The sequence below is a fragment of the Emys orbicularis genome, chromosome 2, assembly GCF_028017835.1.
Source record: "Emys orbicularis isolate rEmyOrb1 chromosome 2, rEmyOrb1.hap1, whole genome shotgun sequence".
Taxonomy (NCBI): domain Eukaryota; kingdom Metazoa; phylum Chordata; order Testudines; family Emydidae; genus Emys; species Emys orbicularis.
In genome coordinates, this window is record NC_088684.1 from 6,794,872 (window position 1) to 6,816,598 (window position 21,727).

The 21,727-nt window shown below is 48.9% G+C and overlaps 1 protein-coding gene across 1 annotated transcript in view; it reads right to left on the minus strand.

Annotated features, from left to right (window-relative positions):
* ADGRB1 (adhesion G protein-coupled receptor B1) overlaps positions 1-21,727 on the minus strand; it is a 278,120-nt gene that overhangs the window by 179,934 nt on the left and 76,459 nt on the right. Inside the window, exons 3-4 of the mRNA XM_065398580.1 lie at positions 13,444-13,551; positions 98-262 (exon numbers count right to left, since the gene is read on the minus strand). Coding sequence (XP_065254652.1) covers positions 98-262; positions 13,444-13,551 — 273 coding nt within the window. The remainder of the gene's footprint in view (positions 1-97; positions 263-13,443; positions 13,552-21,727) is intronic.

Consider the following 21,727-nt stretch of genomic DNA (forward strand, 5'->3'; position numbering starts at 1 on the left):
TAATGCGGGGAACATCTGGTAAGTGCAGTGTCGGGAGCCCAGATCCCGAGCGCCTCCTCCTTCCCCGCCGTTTGTGCCCGTGGAGTTGGTGGCGCACCTGGGCAGACGGCGGAGTTGTTGCACTGTCTCTGCTCCCGGAGAGGGCCGCTGCACTGCGTGCTGTAGGAAGACGACACGCAGAACCTGGTCCTGGTCTGCCAGCCCTCTCCGCAGGTGGTCGAACACACGCTCCACGGGGACCACTCCTCTGCTGCAGGGTCACCTGTCAGGTTCAGAGCAGAAGGTGAGGCCACGGCGTCAGAACCTGGGCACGGTAACCCCTACGGTTATAGTGAGGGAGAGCAGAGATGGGGGTCTGGTGGGGGTGACGGCATGCTTTGGAAAACAAGAGAAAACCCACCCCAGCTATCCCCTTCCTCACTGGCCTCTGCCAGCCTGCACCAGTGGATGAGCCTGGTGAGGACACTGACTGAAGCTGCCCATCAAGTTGTTCCTTATAATCCCTGCCCACCATCCAAACCTCAAGCAGCCCCTCTGCAGCAAAGGCCGAACATACCAAGAGCGTGGCCCAAATGCCTGCGTCGCCTTTCAATACCTACCCCACGGTAGGTGACATGGGCAGGGAGGGAAGAGGGTATCCCATGGCTTCGATACCCTCCAACACACACGGGAACCTAGCCCCACAGCTAGAAGCCAAACAATAATCATTTAGCGAAACCTCATTTATTTCAGATAGAGTGTTGAAAATGACATCTGGCGCACCTGTAACGTACCCTACAGGACCTATAATATGCAGGGACAATCCATAGAGATGGACATTAGAGAGAGAATGAGCAGCGTTCCCAGCCCCCTTTGACCCAAGAGAGGAGATAAGGAATGACCAACATGTCCCTCTTCGCAGTTCCATACTGTAGGGTCAGGAGATCACCAACCGCCTACCAGTGCGACATGAGATAATTAGCAGAAGCCCCTTGTGGCATCTCCCTTTCAGAGCTAAAAGCTCTGAGTGCTATCTCACCAGACTATGATAGCCACTGACTGCTCAGGGAGAGCTTTGTGTACAAAACACTGGCAGGGTAACTGGGCCATGGGATTTCAAGGGATTGTGACAAACCGTATCGGACCAATCAGAGTTGTTATCTGTATATTTGTCCAGTGGTATTCTAGGAACTATTGATCTCTCTGATTCAGTGCATGTGTTGGCTTATATTTCAACTGCTTCTGAGGATTGAAGCTATTCGGACAGTTGATGTTTAATGATGTCCCACTGTAAGGATGAAGTGAAGGCTGTCAGGGTTCCCTCCCCACTCTGAACTCTGGGGTACAGATGTGGGGACCCGCATGAAAGACCCCCTAAGCTTATTTCTACCAGCTTAGGTTAAAAACTTCCCCAAGGCACAAATTCCTTTCCTTGTCCTTGGACAGTATTGCTGCCACCACCAAGTGATTTAGACAAAGATTTAGGAAAAGGACCACTTGGAGTTCCTATTTCCCCAAAATATCCCCCCAAGCCCCTTCACCCCCTTTCCTGGGGAGGCTGGAGAATAATATACCAACCGAATAGGTTAACAAAGTGAGCACCGGCCAGACCCTTGGGTTTTAGGACACTAAAAACCAATCAGGTTCTTAAAAGCAGAACTTTATTATAAAGAAAAAAGTAAAAGAAGCACCTCTGTAAAATCAGGATGGAAGGTAACTTTACAGGGTAATAAAAAGATTTAAAACACAGAGGATTTCCCCTCTAGGCTCAACTTCAAAGTTACAAAAACAGGAATAAACCTCCCTCTTAGCATAGGGAAAATTCACAAGCTAAAACAAAAGATAATCTAACGCATTTCCTTGCTATTACTTACAATTTCTGTAATCTTAGATGTATTATTTCAGTGGGAGCAGGGTTACCTGCTTGGTGTCTCCCTCTCTATACAGAGGGAACAACAAAGCGAGCACAAACAAAACCTCTCCCCCTCCCAGATTTGAAGGTATCTTCTTTCCTTATTGGTCCTTTTGGTTGGGTGCCAACCAGATTATTTGAGCTTCTTAACCCTTTACAGGTAAAGGAGGGATTTTATGCTACCCTTAGCTGTATGTTTATGACAAAGGCCATTGGTAACTCTGGATTTAAGAGCGACCAGTGGATGAGGACCTGTGGAGGGGAAGGTTTACAGAGAGCCTTAACCACAAAGAGGGTTGGACTTGTCTTGATTTCCTTTGCTTGACGTCTCACTGGCTCCTGCTCTGGCTGATATTGCATGGCAGAATTAAATAGGAGAGAGATTAGGACAAATATTTACCTTCTACAAATTCAGGTCCATCTCTGCTGTAAAACAACCACCGTGGGCTGCCCATTCACAGCACAGATACCCTCCCGCAAGATTAGACGACAAGAAAAGGAGAGGTTTGGTGCTTGCAGTCCTGTCTCCCCTGCTCAGTGTGAATGGGGGACACAGGAAGAATACTAGATGCAACTGACCATGTTCATTAAGCCAAAGATGATCAATACCACTTTGTTCTGTTGATTTGCATCTGGAGATTAACCCATTCAACCAGTGGCTGTTAGACCAACTCTAGGAACTGCTAGTCTCAGTCACTGCTTCTAGAGTAATCAGTCCTTGTCTAGAGACCTTGAGACAGCAGCAAAGCATCTCTCTCCAGCATCTGATTTTGAAGTAGAGGATCTTCTGGGAGATCGGTACAAAAGGACGGGATTGTCATGACAACTGGGCCAGGTCTTTGATAACTGATGGCATTCTGACAGCCCTGTCAGACAGATACACCATTACTGGACTTACAGTTCCCTAGCGGCGAGTTCCACTCCTCATGAGCAGCCTTCTCCATCACCAACACCTTAGCAGCACGCTTGTCTCCTACAAGATGCCCAACAACTGGTGTAATATCCAGGGAAAGCTCTTAGACTGCTGCTTCCAGTCTTCCCTTCAGACTTTCCTCTATAGGTACGTCTACACTGAAAGTGAAGGTGTAACTGTAGCAGGGGTAGTCAGACCCGATCTAGCTTTAATCTAGCTAGCACGGGTAACGATAGCCATATAGATGTGGTGGCCCAGGTTTCAGCGCAGGCTAACAACCAGAGGACCTACCCAGGGTCCCTGGAGGGCCTGTACTCTGGTTGTTAGCCCGTGCAGAAGCCACGCCACCCCATCTGCACTGCTATTATCACCTGTGCTCGCTAGATTTAAACTAGCACAGGTGTGCTTACCCCGGACACAATCACACCTTTCACTCGCCGTGCAGACATACCCTCACATGGCGTTAATTGTGCACTTAATGATTTGCACTGCTCAGGAAACCACCACGGATTTTTTTTAACCCCGCTCCAGCAATTCCCACCTCCGCCGCACCAGTCTTTTAGCAGACAACCAAGCCAAGAGTGTAAAGACAATGACTTTCTTGGCAGGGCTGGGAAAGTTGGGTGTGGGCCATCTGCTTTTGGGGGGGATCACAGCAAAGCTGGCCCCTCAACTGCAGACGGTGATGGGGCTTATCTGCTTCTGCCTCAAACGTGCTGCAGCGGCTCATGCTTTTGGTACATCATCTACGCTGTTACCAAGAGGCAGGCTATCCCTCTTATCTGGCTCTTTAAACACTACCTGTCTAGGCTGGAAAGTCATTTCCAAAGAGAGAGGCGTGGGAAAAGCCCGCAGTGAGACTTACGTGTTCTCTCTGTCAATTGTATGGTGCATGGAGAATGGGAAATTTAATAGTCTGCTCTGCAATCTAATCATATCCCGGCGGCTGTCTCGGATGCACATTTGAAAGTGCCACATTGAAATGAGAGGTAGGACGCTGCCTTCTGTACATCGTGGTACTATTAGAGGAATTCATGTCCTCTGCGGCCCAAGTTTCACCTCCTCCCTCTCTTCCCCCTTCCTTATTCTGGGCATTTTCCCTTTCACAGTATAGAGAGCCATGATTAGGAAGGAAAGGGAATCTGGCGGGACCTTTTGCAATTATCATCACAGCTCTTGCATTTCCCCTGACCCCACTTTCTAATTCAAAAGAGTAGGTTTTTTAAAAATGTTTTATCTCTGCTGCCTGGGGAAATATGCCTGTCCAAGCCTCAAGCCCTGAAAAATGGTAATTCAACAAGTTTCCACTCACTCTGGACCTGTTCCACAGAGCTGCTCAGAACCCCTGGGCATGAGGCCACAGGAAATCTTTATCCACATTCCGAGGGTGCCAATCACAAAAATCTTGCCCGTAGAACGTTTTGTGCTTCTCAGGTCAGATCTTCACCTGGTGTAAATCAGTGTAGCTCCATTGATTTCAGCGGAGCGACTCCAATTTACACCAGTTGCAGATCTGGCCCCTATAGTTTAAATATGTTCATATTTACTAATCGCTGCATTCCGTGTCTCTAATTAGTGCCAGTTAAATGTCACTTATTTAAGGACAAGATTCTGCCCAAAGAAGCCTGTCCCCTAATTGGGGTTTACACCACTTCGCCCATGGACGGTGGGGATCATTTTAGCAGAGACACACTCCGCTACTGTTTTTAGAACAAGAGGTCCCTCTGCCAGGCACCAGTGCTGTATCGAATGCTTTTACTTCACCAGTCACTGCTAACTAGTTTAATCCATGGTAAGCATGATGTGACAGTGGTGTCTTAGCATAGTATGATCCATGTAAGTACACAGGGTCCTGTGTTCCCCTGCTGTTAAAATATAGTTAATCACAGACCTTCTTAGAAGGGAGGCCCTAACCGGGACCCTAGGCCCCTAACCCTAAAGGAAACAGCTACAAGCACAGTCACAAGTAAGCAGACTTACACACAACTTGAGTTCCAGCTTTGTTTCATTTCTTTACCAGGGAACACAGCCTGCCTGGAACTCTATGCAGCACACAGAGCTATCTAGTGGCTGAATAATATAACTGCAGTACATGTCTCATTGCTTCTCCCATGTAAAAAAGGCCAGGACATGCTGCTCCAAGTAGATGCACTAAGATACGGAAGCTGGTTTTCTTCCCGTTGCAGTTTCCACAAGCTCAGGTGAGAGGGCAATGCCATGTTGATGCCTCTCCCCTCCCTCTGACAATCACAGGGCAGTCAGGCGCATTTCCTACTCCTTTTGTGCCCCCTGCATCATGAAGCAGTGGGGATGACACAACCCAATGCAACTACCTGATATAACACCAAGTCAACTGCTACAGTATAAGTAACAAGTACTTATGAGAGGGTGCTGGCATGGAAGAAAGATTAATGCTATCACACAATGACAGACCAGGACGCCTGGTTTAATGCGGGCCAGCCAGACTCCCACATGCTATGCAGGTGCTTAGCACAGTGGGGTCTGCAGCAGACAAGTGGGCTCGGAAAGCATCAGGTGTAAGGCCCTGGAGCTGTGCCTCATGGACCGCCATGCCTGATTGGCTGAGGAAGCTTGCATGCCAGCTCTTAAGCCAAGCAGCAGGTGCAGCTGACTGGCTGTTCCATGCACCTGCTTGCGGATTCTCTGCCTCCTTGTGCCTGTCTCGCTCCAAGCCCTGCACCCAGCCTCAACTCTGCCCTGCACCTGCCCTTGCTCCAGTCCTGCCGTAGCCTCACCGCGGCCTCTGAACCAGCCCTGCTCCTGTCTTCTCTGACTCCGGTTCTGACCCTTGGTTCTGGTATCCTGATCCTGATTCCTGCTCCGACCACTAGATCTGCTGGCCTATGACCTGGGATCCTGACAGAAAGCCCTGTAACTGCACCAGCTCATGGTATGCTGGAAGGCTGCGCCGCTGCTCCTTTCACCACAGTCAAGAGATTCAAAATGTGGTGATGCCTGCTGTTAGTGGTGGTATCTGTCCATGCTAGCGCAACACCCAGGGGATAAACTAGGCTCAATGATTGCTGATGATGAGCAATCCTAGTAATCAGCGATGGGGGCAGACCTCTGGTGTTAGGCTAGCTCCAGGGCCAAATGGTGCCCCAGGCAAGGAGCGTCTTCGGCACACACACACACCCCGCCCGCCACTCCGTTTGTTAAACTTTTGAATACCTTATTTGTATTGCATTTGTAGCTCATTTCACGACTTTGATGCACAATTTGCATGCATGACTTACCCCTGACATGTAAGACTGACTGGCGGCGCCCCGCCCCTTATATACCCACGAAAACATGGCTGACAACATTCTACAAGGTTTGAGGGAAATGTCGTTCTCAAAAAGTCTGGAAGGTTCCACAAGATTCTACAAAGGTCCGGAACATTCGAGGAGGTTAATGAAAAATGAAGCCACATTCGGAATACCTGAAACATTTCACTTCAAATATTCTATTTTCCCTTTTGTCGCTAACAACAAAAACAGCACCCCCCCAACCCTGGCACCCGAGGTGGTCGCCTGAGTTGCCTGCCGCTAAATCCGGTCCTGGTTAGCTCATCCATCATGCATCATCTATGCCAGTGTAGGGCCCTTCCATCCATCCATTTACTTCCAGGATGCCCATCAGTATGGTAGCTGGGCACAGTATACTGTTCCCCATAGTATACTCTCCTCTGTTTCATCCAGCCCAATTTTATAGGAGACGGACAAAGGGAAAGGAAAAAGGTGGGAGGGGGAGAAAAATGGGAAACCCTGCTGACTCCTTCCCCTGGTCCTGTTCTCTGCCCATGGGATAGGAGAGACTCTCATTGACTTCACTGGGAGTTATGTGTATCCTGCAGCGGCAGAATAAACTGGAGTCTAGGACATCACTTTGCTGGGTTTAACAATGAGAAACAGTCACAGCTGCTCAGCTGCGGCCTTAGCCGCGGGTGCTGATTGTGATGGGAATTTTTCTTGGCAAACAAATTAAAAAAAAAAAAAAATCTAATCAATATGTGAGTGCACATGTGTGCCCAGGAAGCTTAATTAATTTCCTACAGGCTGGAAGTAGTTTTGTCAGACTAGCTCCTTGTTTTGCGGAATAAGCGAAAGCTGCAAACGAATCAGCTCCGATCTCCATTGTAGATGGGCAGGGCCCTAGAAACGCCGGTGCAGTCAGCAGACTGCTGACAGCCCCTTTCCCAGATGGTTATGGGGAATTGCTTTCTCTCTTCCTTTTTCGTTCACAGCTGCACATGCTTAGCTGAGGAGGGAGTTAGCAGAGGTGCAGATCAAGAGACTGTCAGCGTCACCACACCGGCAGCTGGCTACAGTGCTCCAAGGAAGAAGAGAAATTAGCAGCCCGCCTCACGAGTTTGACAGTGGAGGAAGGCTGCTGTCAAGGGTTTGCATCCTTAACTTCACACCACGTTCCAACTAGCAGAGCGACCAGGCTCACACTGTGTATCTCATCAGTTAAAGTGGCTCACGTCCTGACTTTTACCCTCCTTGCACTGCAAGATCCGACAGAGCCAGGTCTCCACGTTTCCCACAGGATCACAGAGGTGACCTTGTCCCACCTGCTCCTGCAGGCTTGCTGCTTTCAGCATATTCCCAGCAGGCCTGACAGTTCAGATCCAGATCTGAACGGATGCAAAGTTAAAGGGTGATTGGAGCTGGGATTTTTCCATGGTAACTGCTGAATTCCTCATTTAAAAAAAAATATAAACCATCCTGGGTGATAAGTGAAGGCAAGAACCGAGTGTGCATGAGCACGTGTTACAGGGATGGTGCAGTGAGTGGCAAAGCCAAGGGACTGCTGGGCTCCTGTCTACAGGGAACAATAATTCTCTCCCATTTCACTGTGTCATAGGGGTGCTGCCCTCTGATTACTGGAGAGCCCAGCAGATGCTTGTTATGCATCTTAACAGGCTAATCAAATGTAAAACCGCAGCAGGTGAAGTTGGACGTGAAGGCTGCCTGCTCACCTCTCCCCAGCGCCCGGTGGAAAAGCTTTAGCTCTTGTGTCAGATTAACAAGGGCTGTCGCTGAGATTGCTCTGGCTCGCTAAAACCTGAGAGATCCCACGCTGTGCTGAGCCCTGCTGAATGAATCTCCTACTTAGCTGGACTCTGGTTATGTTCCCCGTAGGTAGGGCTGCTCGAAAATGGTTCATCAGAATTGCTTTCCACCAGAAAACGCTGTTTCAACTAACCTGAACTATTTCAACAACGTTCTCTTTTTAAAAACTGGCAAAAATCATTACAAAAGTTGGGATTTTGGATTCAAAACAATTTTTCGTTTTGACATTCACTTTTTAAAATTTAAATAAAAATGGTTGAAATCAAAACCAACCGTCTCAAATGTCTCACAACAAAATGTTTTGTTTGATTTGAAATGATTTTTTTTTTTATTTTGTTTCACAAAAAGAAAATTGACCCTTGGAAATGTTGGTCCCTCCACCGATCTCTCTCCTTGTTAGAGAGGTAGCTTTCCAAATACAACCTGGGGAACTGAGATCCATTTCAACCGGCCATTTCCTTCACTCTTCAAATGCCGAATCCCCTTGGACTTTGCCTCTGTGGATTTAGTAATCCAGGTTTAGTTTTGCAAGCAGTAATCACTTGGCCATGATATCTGGGTTCAGTGCAACACAAGCAACTGTAACCATCACATCTAATAAGAACGGCTCACCATTTGAGTCACCTGAAATGGTACTGGGCCAGCGCATCGGGGAACATACTGTGGGGAATAATCTTCTACTGGCCGAGGAGGACAAACAAGATGACTGGCCAGGGCCAGGTGTTTCCCATCTCCATAGCTACAAACAACATGATGAATGACTCCTTTCTTACTAATGATGGATTATCTATTACTAGAACCAAGTCAGTGTTCATGCTCAGACTAGGGGGGGGGCTCCCCCCCCACCCCAAGCTCTGGAAGGGGAACTAGCTCTCGGTGCCTGTCTGTGATGGCAGACCCACTTGTTTCAATGAGCCTCTCTCCACTCAGCAGGGTAGGGTGGTGTTAATGACACAGGGCCTGACTCGCGTCTCACTTACACAGGTGCAAATCAGGAGGAATGCCAGGAAAGGCCATGCAATCATAGCTGCAGATGTCAGATCGGAACCAGGCACTAAGAGCCAAATTCATCACGGCTATAAATAAATCCACGGACAGCAGGGACAAATTTAACCCAGGCGATCAGTTCTGTCTTCACTTACACCTGTGTAGATCCAGAGTAGCTCTGCGGAGGTGACGGTGTAAATCCGGAGTAAGTCCATTGACTTGAACAGAGTTAGTCTGGATTTACACGGAGGTAACTGTGATCAGAAACTGGTCCAAGGGGAGCTGCTGGGACAATGTGCACACGGGGAGGGAAAAGGCCCAATGGGGCATTTGCACTTGCTGCCTCTAGGGACTATCTGAGGTGACTCACTGGCACCGTGAGGCCACCTCTCCAGGTGGTGAGGGCATGATGGCAGATGCAGCAGGCGGAGGGAATGAACTGGGCACCGCTCCGCTGTTGATTCACGCTGCTATCCAGGATCAATTCCAGTGACTTGCTGGCTTTGAGAGAAACTGTTCTGGGCCGTGAAGGGAAATTCAACCTGCTGCAGGCTCCTGTTTAGTGCCTTCAGCGTCTCCCTCACCCTCCCGCCTTCTGCAGAATCCAAGCAGCAGATTGCTCTCATTCCTTCCCTACGATCCTACCCGATATCTGAGTGACTCCTGCAGATCTGACATCCTCCCACTTGTCGCCTCTTCCTCATTCATCCACCCGGCCTCTGGCAAAGGCCGCTCGGAAGCAGCACGTGGGCCGCGTCAGGAGGAACAGTGCCAGGTACCTGCTGGAATTTGGTCCTTCCTCTTGTGTAGTGACCAAGGTTTAAACACACCAGCGGCGTGGCCAGATCCTCAGCGAAGCGCCACTGAACTTTCCAGAGCTATGCTGATTTACACCAGTGGAGGATCTGGCCCTCTACTTGCTAGTGCAGCTCCCCGCCCCGTGTTAACGGGGATATATTTATTTGCATACTCATTTTGCCAAGCACTGCTATCGACTCCCCTCCCCATCCATCCCTCTTCTGCACGCATTGCTTCCCTGTCTCCCCTTGTCTGTCACTCTGCTGTACGCTGCGAAGAGAGGCTCATTTCACCTGGCGTCTAGCAACGGATCTGCCATCCAGGCCAGGTGTGAGGTCCGGCGGCACTGCAGAAAGGAGTGACGTGATATTCCTGCTGCCTTAGCTAAGGGTTTGGAGAGAAAAGGTGGTGTTGTCAGATGCTACCGGTGTGGTGCTCTGCTTTCTCCTACGTTAATATCACTCGGCTGCGTGCGTGTGTTCCCTCTGTGTGCTGCCCCAGCTCTGCGCAGATAGCTGACCCAGCAGACCCGAAGAGAACCCCCAATGACCACAGAGTCTAGTAAGATGCAAAGTCACGTCGACCAGGTTTATTGCGACCTCGGACACAGTTGCAGTTCCCTGTAGATTACTTAGTCTACCGGGCATACTACAAGAAAGTGCCTCTTGGCAATGGACCCGGCTCAGTCAGTGGCGGGACTTTCCACTGCCCCCTCGGCCGGACAAAGACACCACCCCAGGGATACATTCTTATACTCAGGTACAAACAAGTTACACATCACTCCTGACGTATTGAGGTGCAACCCATCTACGCAGCAAGGTACAACCCCTCTACGTAGTAAGGTGCCGTCTCTCACCTTTTACAGATCGGTTCGATCAAAACAACTCTATCCATCATTTTACCCTTTTGCCCCTGTCATTGGGATGGGTCGGCCTGTTCCATGTTATCTGTGGAATGTTCCAGTATAGTGTATGTTCTGATATCTGGTGTCCAGTACCTTTTAGGTATGTCTCTTTTTGCAGCATCAGCCCTTTCCTTGCCACCTTCTGTGAGCAGGGCCTGCCTCTGGCTCACAGCTTAACTTTGCTTTATGTTAGCAAAGGCTTGACCATTACTTTAGTTCAGGCCTTAGGCCTCATACCAGGCCTCTGATACCAAGGTTTATATCTCAGGGCCTCCTCTTACTACAGGTGGGTGGACCAATGTCTGTTGGTGAGAGAGACGAGCTTCTGAGCTTCACCGAGCTCTTCCTCAGGTCTAGGAAAGGTACTGAGAGTGTCACAGCTAAATACAAGGTCAATCACTTAGTGCACTGGATGAAGGACACCACATGTTGTGATATCTCCACTGCTACCACGATCAACACTCCCCACGCATGCCTATCACAGGGGTCCCACACATGTCTATCACAACACGCGGCGTACCACATTCAGTGCACGGAATGCCCTAACAACAGTGATGTGGGTGAAACCAGACACTACGCTCTCGAATGAACTTTCACAGGACAATGATAAACGACAAGAACACCGTATCACCTATGGGTGAACACCTCTCACGAAGTTATCACTCTAAATCTGACCTATCACGCCTGGTCCTCGAAGGAAACCTGCACAATGCTTTCCAAAGATGACCCTGGGAGCTTAAATTCAGAACATTGCTAAACGCTAAAAATCCTGGTCTTAATAAAAACACTGGATTTATGGCTTATTACAACCATCTGTAACCCACTAACTCCCTGTTTTGTCCTATAACTACACAGGTGTTAACGAGCCACCTCACCTTGAATGGTCCCTTAGAATATGTGCTAACTACTCATGTTAAACTATCTGTTCGATCTTGTATTTAGCTGTGACACTCTCAGGACCTTTCCTGGACCTGGAGAAGATCTCTGTGTATCTCAAAAGCTCGTCTCTCTCACCAGCAGAAGTTGGTCCAATAAAAGATATTCCCTCACCCACCTTGTCTCTCTAATATCCTGGGCCCGACACAGTTCCAACAACACTGCATTAGCTGAGGCAGTGGTTCTCAAACTTTTGTACTGGTGACCCCTTTCACATAGCAAGCCTCTGAGTGCGACCTCCCTTATAAACTAAAAACACTTTTTTTAATATTTAGCACTATTATAAATGCTGGCGACGAAGCGGGGTTTGGGGTGGAGGCTGACAGCTCGCGACCTCCCATGTAATAACCTCGCGACCCCCTGAGGGATCCCGACCCTCTGTTTGAGAACCACTGAGATAAGGGTTGTTACAGAGCTGCTTTTTCCAGCTGTAGGACACCTGAGACCGTACAGATCAAGTGACTGCAGAAATGGCCAGGGAAGTGAGGTGCCATTTACTACAATTCCCCTCCCTCTCTGCCTCACCCTTTGTCTCTCATTCTCTTTCTTGCGCTTTGAACGAGTGTCCAGAAACTCAGCTTCCGCCCTGAGATTCACCATCATCTCTCTAATGCAAAGCCAGCTCCTTAATCACACGACACTCTCACCAGCAGGCTGTCCAGCCAGCTTGGGTTCCTTTATTCTATCGCTACCCAACTCACCGCCCCTGCGCTGTCGGCCAGTGCAGAGCGGCAGAGAAATGGAGCAGGCAGAGCCACCCCTTTCTACTTTCAAGAAAATTCAGACCACACCCTGCCCCGTGGGGAAAGCCGCCAAACTCTGCCCTAACACCTGGGAACCTTGGAAACGCTTGCACGGTGCTGCCTACCGACATGGGGCTGGATCCTCAGACGGCGTCAATTGGCAGGTTCTACTGACTTCAGTGCAAGTAGGCTAGCTGAGGATTTGGTTCCCTGCAATCTAGTCACAGCTTTGGTGTCTCTTTGAGCCTTTCGAAAGCAAAGACGAGAGTAAAGGCCTCAGGACAATGCTTTTAACCTGCAGCTGGTGTAATCACAGGGCAGGTGGGGTCCAACCATGTGGTGCCGGGAGCTCCTGCAAAACGCTGAAGGCTGAAGTCAGCAGGTGTAGAGGGAGCTCAGAACCTCCCAGGCCCTAAGGCAGAATCGGATGCAGAATCCTTGATCGTCCCTGTCCTGCTACCTGGATCAAACCCAGAGCTGCAGAGAGTGGGATACAAAAGTCCTGAATCCTACAACAACATGGGCAAGAGGCGGGGAGGGGCGAGGGGAAAAGGCATGTGCCAGTGAACTCCTGAGTTCCTAGAGCATGTTATCTGTTGTTGCCCGTATTCTTTCCTGATTGCTGGAAGATATGGGTGGAAAAACCTGTCATCCCAGTGCCACCTAACCTGCCTTCCCACACAGAAGTGAATGCCTAAGGCAATGCCCACACTGATATACTCCTCTCCCCGACCCCTACCCCCACCCGTCCTTGGGGGTCAAGGGGAATGCATGGCATGTATATCACCTGCGCGTTGGGCCCCTTTATATCACTGTCACGCCAGCTTTGGCTTAATGGCCCCGCCGCTGATCAGAATCGTTGCCGAGTGTCAGATCTCTAGCCAGTGATTCGGAAGCAGGCATCACTCCTGCTGACGAGTGGATTGTGAGCAACACGGACTGAGTTTGGTTGATTGCATGTTTCCTGAAATGCCCTGATCCTACGGTAATGGGTGGCAGTACAAACCCCTTAGAAAGAGTGGGATGGGATTATGCTGGGCAATGACCGTTACTCTAATGTCTGGTATCTGTCGCCTGGGAAGAAAATAAGTCAGCTGGCTCTTTAGACCAGGGCAGACCCCAACTCTGCCTGGAAATCCAGGCCCCAGCCCCACCGAAGGATCAGGAGATTGTTGCCTTAGTTCGGAGCTTACCTATTTGAGGTGCGGGGTATCCATACTGCTGCAGTTCATCAGCATCCTCTCGCTTTCTGTTATCTGTGGACCTCAGCGACTGGCTTCTGGAATTATAGCGTCCATTGGCTACGGCAAGGCAATGGGTCACGTAAATAAACCTGGGTTCACGCTGTGAGATCTTTCACTACAAAGTTACATTTGAGAAAACAACAACCAACAGCAAAGCCCAGTTCGGCAGCATGGAGCTCAGAGTCCCAGCGCCGCTGATTTGCATCACAGACGTCCCCCCTCCCCTGTCAGCGTTAGCTCCTGAGCCAGATCATTGGCCTGGGCTGCCGTCAAACCAGGGGCTTTAGCACTTAGAGGCTGGGACCCGTTTCATCCGTCCCCTAAGCTTCATGGAATAGCTTTCAGTGAAGTTGTGCGCCCCCCTCCCCCCCCAGACCCTTCTCTAGGAAACCCCTGGGAGGTATCAACAGATACAGGGCGGTTTAATGCTAGGCACACTAGAAAAGTGTTTGCGAACAACAGGCAACTTCATATTAGGCCCCTAAGACAAGCCAATTTCTGCAGCTTTCCTTGTACACATTAGGGTTCTGCTGACCTTTGAGATGCATTGACAATGAGTCTCACCTTGCTCTGTAAGGCGCTTTGAGCTCTATGATGGAAAGTGTTATATAGGAGCTAGGTATTAGTATTATTAGCATACAACTCCACCTCGCCTGGGTTATTTCCCGAGCTGGTTTTGGTCTGCAGCTATCTACAGGGCATCGTGGAGATGGGAAGGGCAGAGGGGAATTTGCAAAGGAAGGGGATTCCTCAGGATCGGAGAAGGGGAGGACACAACATTGTCAGCCCCCATCACATGATTGGCTAAGGGTAGAGACCACCAGACATCTAGCCCTTGACCCCAGGGACTCCAGAGCTAAGAGCAGGAGTCTCTACTGCTTCAGCTGAAGGACAAAAATCCTGATCCAAAGCACACTGAAACCAGTGACCTCTCCCACTGAGTTCAGTGGGCTCTGGATCAGGCCTTGAGGGCATGTCTACATGGGGACACGCAGGAAAGTTATGCCAAATTAATTAATTTAAAGTGCATTCGTTAAAACGCATTTAACCTGTGTGTGGATGCTCTTATTCAAAAGAAAGTGGCTTTGTTTCACTTTAGCTTAACTCTTTTCTAATTCGGCTTAACTTCCCATGTTAAGCCCTTAGCACGCTAGCTGTCACCTGAAGTAGATTCATACCCTCTGTGGCATCCAGCAGGTTGCACACCCAGAACAGTGGTTTCTACATGCAAATGCCCTTAGAGGGGAACAAACAATGGAAGGGAGAATTGCCAGGATCTAAATTCTGCTCTCAAAAAGAACAAGAGTACTTGTGGCACCTTAGAGACTAACAAATTTATTTGAGCATAAGCTTTCGTGGGCTACAGCCCACTTCTTCGGATCGAAGAAGTGGGCTGTAGCCCCGAAAGCTTATGCTCAAATAAATTTGTTAGTCTCTAAGGTGCCACAAGTACTCTTGTTCTTTTTGCGGATACAGACTAACACGGCTGCTACTCTGAATTCTGCTCTCAGTTACCTGGGTGTAAATCTGAAATAACTCCACTGACTCTATCAGCGTTATATGGTGTAAGGGAGAACAGAATTTGGCCCTAGCAATCTATGATCTGGCAACTGGTTTGTTTCCAAACAGAATATACCGGACAGAGGGTCGTTCTGCCTGATGGAGACACAACAGCCTCTCGCCCTTTCAAAACAGCACGCACGCTGCCGAGGGCTGAAAGTGGTGACAAATCCGGTCCTTGGAACCCTGGGAAAATTAATAAAGGTTAATGAAGCTTCCAGGCATGTGCTGGTGCGAGTCTGTAACGCCATCAAAAAGGGGAATGCAGAGGAGGGGGAGGAAGGATGCAGAGCGTCCCTGCCGGGAGCCAGACTTCGTGTAGAGCAGGTTGGTTTGCGGAGGAGGCCAATATGGGCTGCCTAATTAAAGGCCAGTTTGAAATCCCACCCCCCTGGTCTCCTTCCCCCACAGCATCCATGCAAAGGAGCCCTGGAACCAGTCTGCTATGACTTCTCTTAACCTTCCAGCACTGGCAGTCTGCAGACTGACTGCCAGCAAAATAAATGAGGAGGAGGATGGACAGCGTCTGTCTGTTATCGGAGAGGAGCTCAGGATGCAGTTAGCATCAATAGCTGGATTTTGAACATCCCAGTATTCAAGCGTGTGTGGGGCTGGGGGGTTGGTTATACCCAGATAAGGGTCAACTGGAAAATCTGGATCTGGCCTCAGGTTCATATTTTGAATACCCGGAAAACTCAGGGCTGTTCCAATGTGGGGTTTCGAGCCCCTACCTACATACCTACCCCCAAACCACTCAAGTATAGTCTAGTCTAATCTACTCTAAAGCCACGGTTTTGAAAGGATCAAAACCATGAGACTCTACAGCATCCCTTGGCCACCATAAGCCGCCCCCAGACTCAAAACTCATTCAAATTGGGAGCAGAAGCAGGGATGAGCAGCCATGTTTAGTTAGGGAGCTTTAAATAGGTTTGTTGGGAGCTCAGCAATGGATGTGGTGTAAAAACCCAGGGCCACGATTTTCAAAAGCGACTGGTGATTTTGGAAGGGTGGGAAAACAGATAAAGCAAATTGGCTTTTAAAAATGCAGTCAGTTTCACTAATCTCAGGTTCTATTAGTAAGACTTTCTACCTGCAGATATGGGGAGGGGGAGGGAGTTATCTCAGGTGTGCCTTTTATTTTTTTTTCCAGTCCCCCAGAAGATGCACTGCTGGTGAAATTCACTCCTGAGCAGTAGGACAGAAAGAGGCCTAAGAACCATTTATTCACTTAAAACCAGATTTTCAACAAGGCCCAGCACCCACAATTGGGACCTAATTTTCACAAGAGCTGAAGTCCAATTTCGTCCTGAGTGAGAACAACAGGGGCCAGTGGGTGCTGAGCACTTTTGAAAATCCGGCCCGTGGGACTGACCCGGGCGTTAAGTGGGGCTTAGATCTGGTGCTGGGTGAATCTGTCCTCAGAAGTTGAAGTAGGAGATGCTACCCTGGATGATTATTCATGACAAAGGCATCTCAGACGTGTTCCCTCCACAGCGGTCTATTTACTAATCTATCGACGGGGTCTCATTAGGAACACGTTCCATGCTCTTCCATTGCTTTCCCTGGCTGTCACTAAGGGGTTAGTTCCCTGACAGGACCTGCCATGGAGTGTCTGGGTTCTGTCTGATTAGAGTCTCCTGATGGTTCGTGTTGGTCTCAGCTAAGTTGTGTGATTGCTTTTGTTCCCCTGCTGACAGGATAGGCCTGAGCTGCCGTATCTCACCCAATGACAGCTGATCAGAACCACGGGCTGAAAATGCCAGCCCTTTTGCCCGCTAAGGGTCTGATTCACCACTGGCTTACTCCACTTTTACACCGGAGTCACTCCATTGACATCAAGGGGGTGACTCCAGTGTAAAATGGGTGAATCCAGCCCTGTTTTCACACTAAGCAGGAACATTCCCACTGGGCCTCGTTTGGAATTGCTTGGAATGGTCATCCAAAAAATAGTCAGTGGTGGTGCTGAGTCATTCAGGGCGGCACTCTCTCGCCCTGCATAAAGGGGGCCTGATCCAACTCCCAGTGTAGTCCATGGAAAAACTCTCAATGGGATTTGGATCCAGCCCAAAGTCAGTCTGCAGGAGCTTTGTTAGGGGAGTGACACAAGAGAAATGGGGCACAGACGCGACCCGGGTGCATGGAACTCAGCAGCCCTTCGGCAATGTAGCGAACGGAGGGAGGGTAATACAGGGATCAGTGTTAAGTCCGGTGTTATTTTAGGTCTTATCTACATAAATGATCTGTCATGTACGCTGTAGGCTAAGGAACCATCCAGACAGCAGTGGAGGAGCTGGCACTGAGGACACAGAAATGACACCAGGGAATCCAGAGAAGTTTTAAACATGGGCAGAAAATAACCAAATGAAACTCTCATTAGAAACGATATCTGGGGAAGGCAATAATCCCCAGCACAGATATTCAATGGGAAGGAGAGACCTGTGCAGCAGTGGTGCTGCAAGAGACCTAGGGGTGAGTGTGCAGTAAATGAGACAGGAGCTGGCAGTGCGAGATGAGCAAAAAGAGGCTGCATATGCAGAGGCACTGCCACACAGAGCAAGGAGGTCACAGGCCTTCTCTACATGGTTCCAGGGCATCCACAGCTGGAGTATTGCATTCCACAGCTGGAGGTCTGCATTCCACAGCTGGAGTATTGCATTCCACAGCTGGAGTATTGCATTCCACAGCTGGAGGTCTGCATTCCACAGCGGGAGGTCCGCATTCATTTCTCTGCATCTCATGACCAGAAAAAAATAGAGGGATTCCGAAAAGAGCAACACAAATATTCAAGGGGCTGGAGTGATGGATTTATGAAGAAAGATTAAAAGAGCTCTCTCTGCTGGTTAAGAAACAACTAAAAGAGGGATTGCCACCACAAGAGGCTACAAACACCGGAGTGGTGTAAACACAAAGGAAGGAGGCAGAGCTAGGAGTAATGGGAGAACATTAAGAAAGGGGCCCCTTCAGCAGCTCTTACAAGCTTTAATGAGCTCTGACTGCTTACACCAGCTGAGGAACTGGCCCCAGTTGGCTCAGTTTGGGCGCCCAACACCAGTGAAAATGTTGCCCGGTGTGATCAGTGAGTCCCAGTTACTAAACTTTTGAAGTGCTCTCTGAAGGAGAAATATAATTAAAGTATTGCTGGCAACAGCAGCCGGCTCCTCCGTACAGGACAAGATGCTGTTCTAGCTTGATGAATCCCAGGCTTGCCTGCAGGGAACAGATACGTTCACACACAGAGGACATTTCATCTCTCTTTGTGGTTCCAGCAAATGGGCTATTTTTAATGGCATTTGGGGGCGGTGGTAGAAATCGAGTATGAGCTGCACTCCTTTGAATGGCAGATTGAACATATGCATAGCTAAATGTTATACCTTCGGGGCCAGATCCCACTCTCTGTTACCCCCATGTAAATCCAGAGCGATTCCATTGAAATCAGTGGAGTTGCTCTGGGTTTACACTGGTGTAACCCAGGACAGAATTTGGCCTGGTTGTCTTTAGATTAGGAGCAGAGATGTATGTGCCTGTTCGGCATATTCATAAACGTCAGTGATGGTTTCACACTGCCTCTGCCAGACCGGATGGCTTCATTTCAGCTGGCTCCCTCGTTAGTTTCATTCCCCAGGATTAAATGGGGGCTGCTGACATCTTTGGTCATTCTGGGGGCCCAGGGCACTAGCATCAGGATGTGAGATACCCTGTCTGTATTTTCCCACTCTGCTGTCGTAGTTCTGTCAGCGCCCGGAGTCAGCCTCCTCGCGTGAACAGCAGCTCCACTCAGCACGCCAATTTGTTAGCGATCAGCGCTTCTAGCACCACATGGCAGGGCTGGGCCATTAGAACAAGGGCTGCTGCCCCTTCGATCCAAAGGGGGCAGGGCAAGCTTGCCGGTCCCCAAAGCCTTTTCTATCTTGCTGCACTTTCCCTATGAAATAGCAGCTCTGGGCCAAGTCCAACAGATGGCAGAAATCTCTCTGCCTGAGTTGGGAGGGAGGAGATCACTGGGTTCTTTGCCTCTAGCAAGGAACAATAACAAACACTGAACATTGTCCTTCAGATTAACTGTTTTGAGCTGAATGGCTAAAAAGATCCTGGCTAACCAGGGCGGCTGCTAGCAGATGAAAGTTTGTTTTCAGCCTGTGCTCAGCCTCAAGTCCAGTCATCCCTCGCCATCTCCGGGCACCAAGCGTTGCTCATGGCTTGCACTAAGGCTGAGGGACACCCTGCACTTGCATCCAAGCACATCACTTAGCCATGGGTGCTTCAGGAAATTGGGGAGGAACAGCAGGTGATAAACTTTCCTGTTTGAGATACGCATGGGAGGGCAGGGACAATGGGTCAAGCCAATGGAAATACCTATATTATACGGTCTACAGGCTGTCGTTATCTGGTGGGTCACCTGCTGGTGATTGCATCTGTTCACTAGTTTCAACTCAAAGGGAATGGAATTTGCAGTCAGATTCTTTAAAATTCTTTTTTAAAAATTAACTTCTATTTAACTTTAATGCCTAATGAAAACTTGTGGAAAAGGACATCTTTTGAAGTCAAATTAACTTCTATTTAACTTTAATGCCTAATGAAAACTTGTGGAAAAGGACATCTTTTGAAGTCAAATTAACTTCTATTTAACTTTAATGCCTAATGAAAACTTGTGGAAAAGGACATCTTTTGAAGTCAGCATTCCTTCTGGTAAGGCAACTGTTCCCAAAGTGTGGGTCGGGACATCAAACGGGGTCGCATCATCAGCAGATGGGGTCACAACAATCTGTAGTGGGCAGAAGAGGCCATTTTGCTCTGCACAGCTTGACCTTGCATGCGCGGTACGTGCGAGACCACGATGCATGGAGGACCCCCCGCACAGCGTGACCTCCTATGCACTATACATACGAGGTGATGCTTTGCGGAGAATGGCATTTTGAAGAATAAAATGGCACCCGGCGTGCTGTCTGGGGTCAGGAAAGGAAATAAATCATTAAAATGGGGTCGTGCTGGCAAGAAGTTTGGGAGCTTGCAATATACGTCTCTGTGACCATAGAGAAGCTGGACCAATTCAGCCTGCAAATACGGTGTACATTTTTAACAGAGAGGGTAATGAACAATTAGAACAATTTACCAAGGTTGGGATGGATTCTCCATCACTGGCAATTTTTAAAATCAGATAGAAAGTTTTTAGGAACAGGTTAGACAAACACCTGTCAGGAATGGTCTAGATAATAGTTAGTCCTACCTCAGTCCAGGGGGCTGGATTAGATGACCCACTGAGGTCCCTTCCAGTCCTACATTTGTATGATTGGATTACTTTTTTAAAAACGATATGTTCTAGTTCAAACAGGAATTGTTTTGGGGAAGTTCTCTGGCCTGTATTATACAGGAGCCCAGACTAGATGATTCCAATGGTCCCTTCTAGCCTTTATGAATTTATGACCTCTACAAAGGACTCCAACAAAACCAAGAAAGATCAGAATTGACAATTCCTGGTATTTCCTAAATAAACACAAACAGAATTTAAAAACATCCTTTCAGGCCTGCTTCATGTGCCAAAAAAAGGAGGAAACAGAAGGGGGAGGGCATTCATAGAATTTGTTAAAGTCACTTTGGAGGTCATGGTTCAGTTTTGTAAACAGATCTGAAGAAATACATTAAAATACACTGGAAATGGACAGCCAGGGAAGACAAGGCAGATTCACCAGCAGAGGACTTCAGAGCCCAGTTTACCGGCAGTGGAAGCAGATCCTCTGTTGAAGCGGGATGCGGGGCTGAAAGAGTGGGGCTAAGGGGTCTCCTTTTAATCACAAGACTTTGCAGCAACTCTGTAGCACTGTATAGCCAAAGAGCCCCAAATGCCTTACAGCTCCTGAGTGGAGCCTCACAAAAGCCAGCGGGGGGAGGTTTTTGTTCTGATTCCCATTTTAACGGTTCATAGGGAGGGTAAGGTGAGTTGCCCACATCCATGCACTAAGAACATAAGAACGGCCCTACTAGGTCAGACTAGTGTGAAAAACCAGGGAGAGGGGGTGGGGGGTAATAGGAGCTTATATAAGAAAAAGACCCAAAAATCGGGACTGTCCCCATAAAACCGGGACATCTGGTCACCCTCGGTCAGACCAAAGGTCCATCTAGCCCAGTATCCTGTCTTCCAACAGTGGCCAGTGCCAGGTGCCCCAGAGGGAATGAAGAGAACCGGTCATCATTCCCAGCTTCTGGCAAACAGTGAGTGGTGAAGCTAGAAATGGACCAGACTTCCAAATGCCTAGACCCGTGAATTGGTCAAAAGATCATCCTTCCTCTTTATTCTCCCACTCAGAGTGCTCCTATCTATGGCCCTGTCCGCACTAGGGAAATGAGCACTAACCACAGTTGCTAACCCGGGATAAGCTCCACCAATATGAGCAGCGGCACAAGCCCTGGTGTCAATGGGCTGCCAGCATTTTAGCCACCTTGTTCTTTAACCGCACTCAAAGCGACTTTAATGCAACATGCTGCTTACGTGACTCCAGCTAGCACAGGATATGTCTATATGGCAGCCGGGAGGCGTCATTTGCAGCTTGGGGAGATGTACATGTGCCTAGCACTGCTCAGGCTAGTGCCTATAAATAGCAGTGTGGTCACAGCATTAATTAATGGAGATATCCCATCTCCTAGAACTGGAAGCGACCTTGAAAGGTTATCGAGTCCA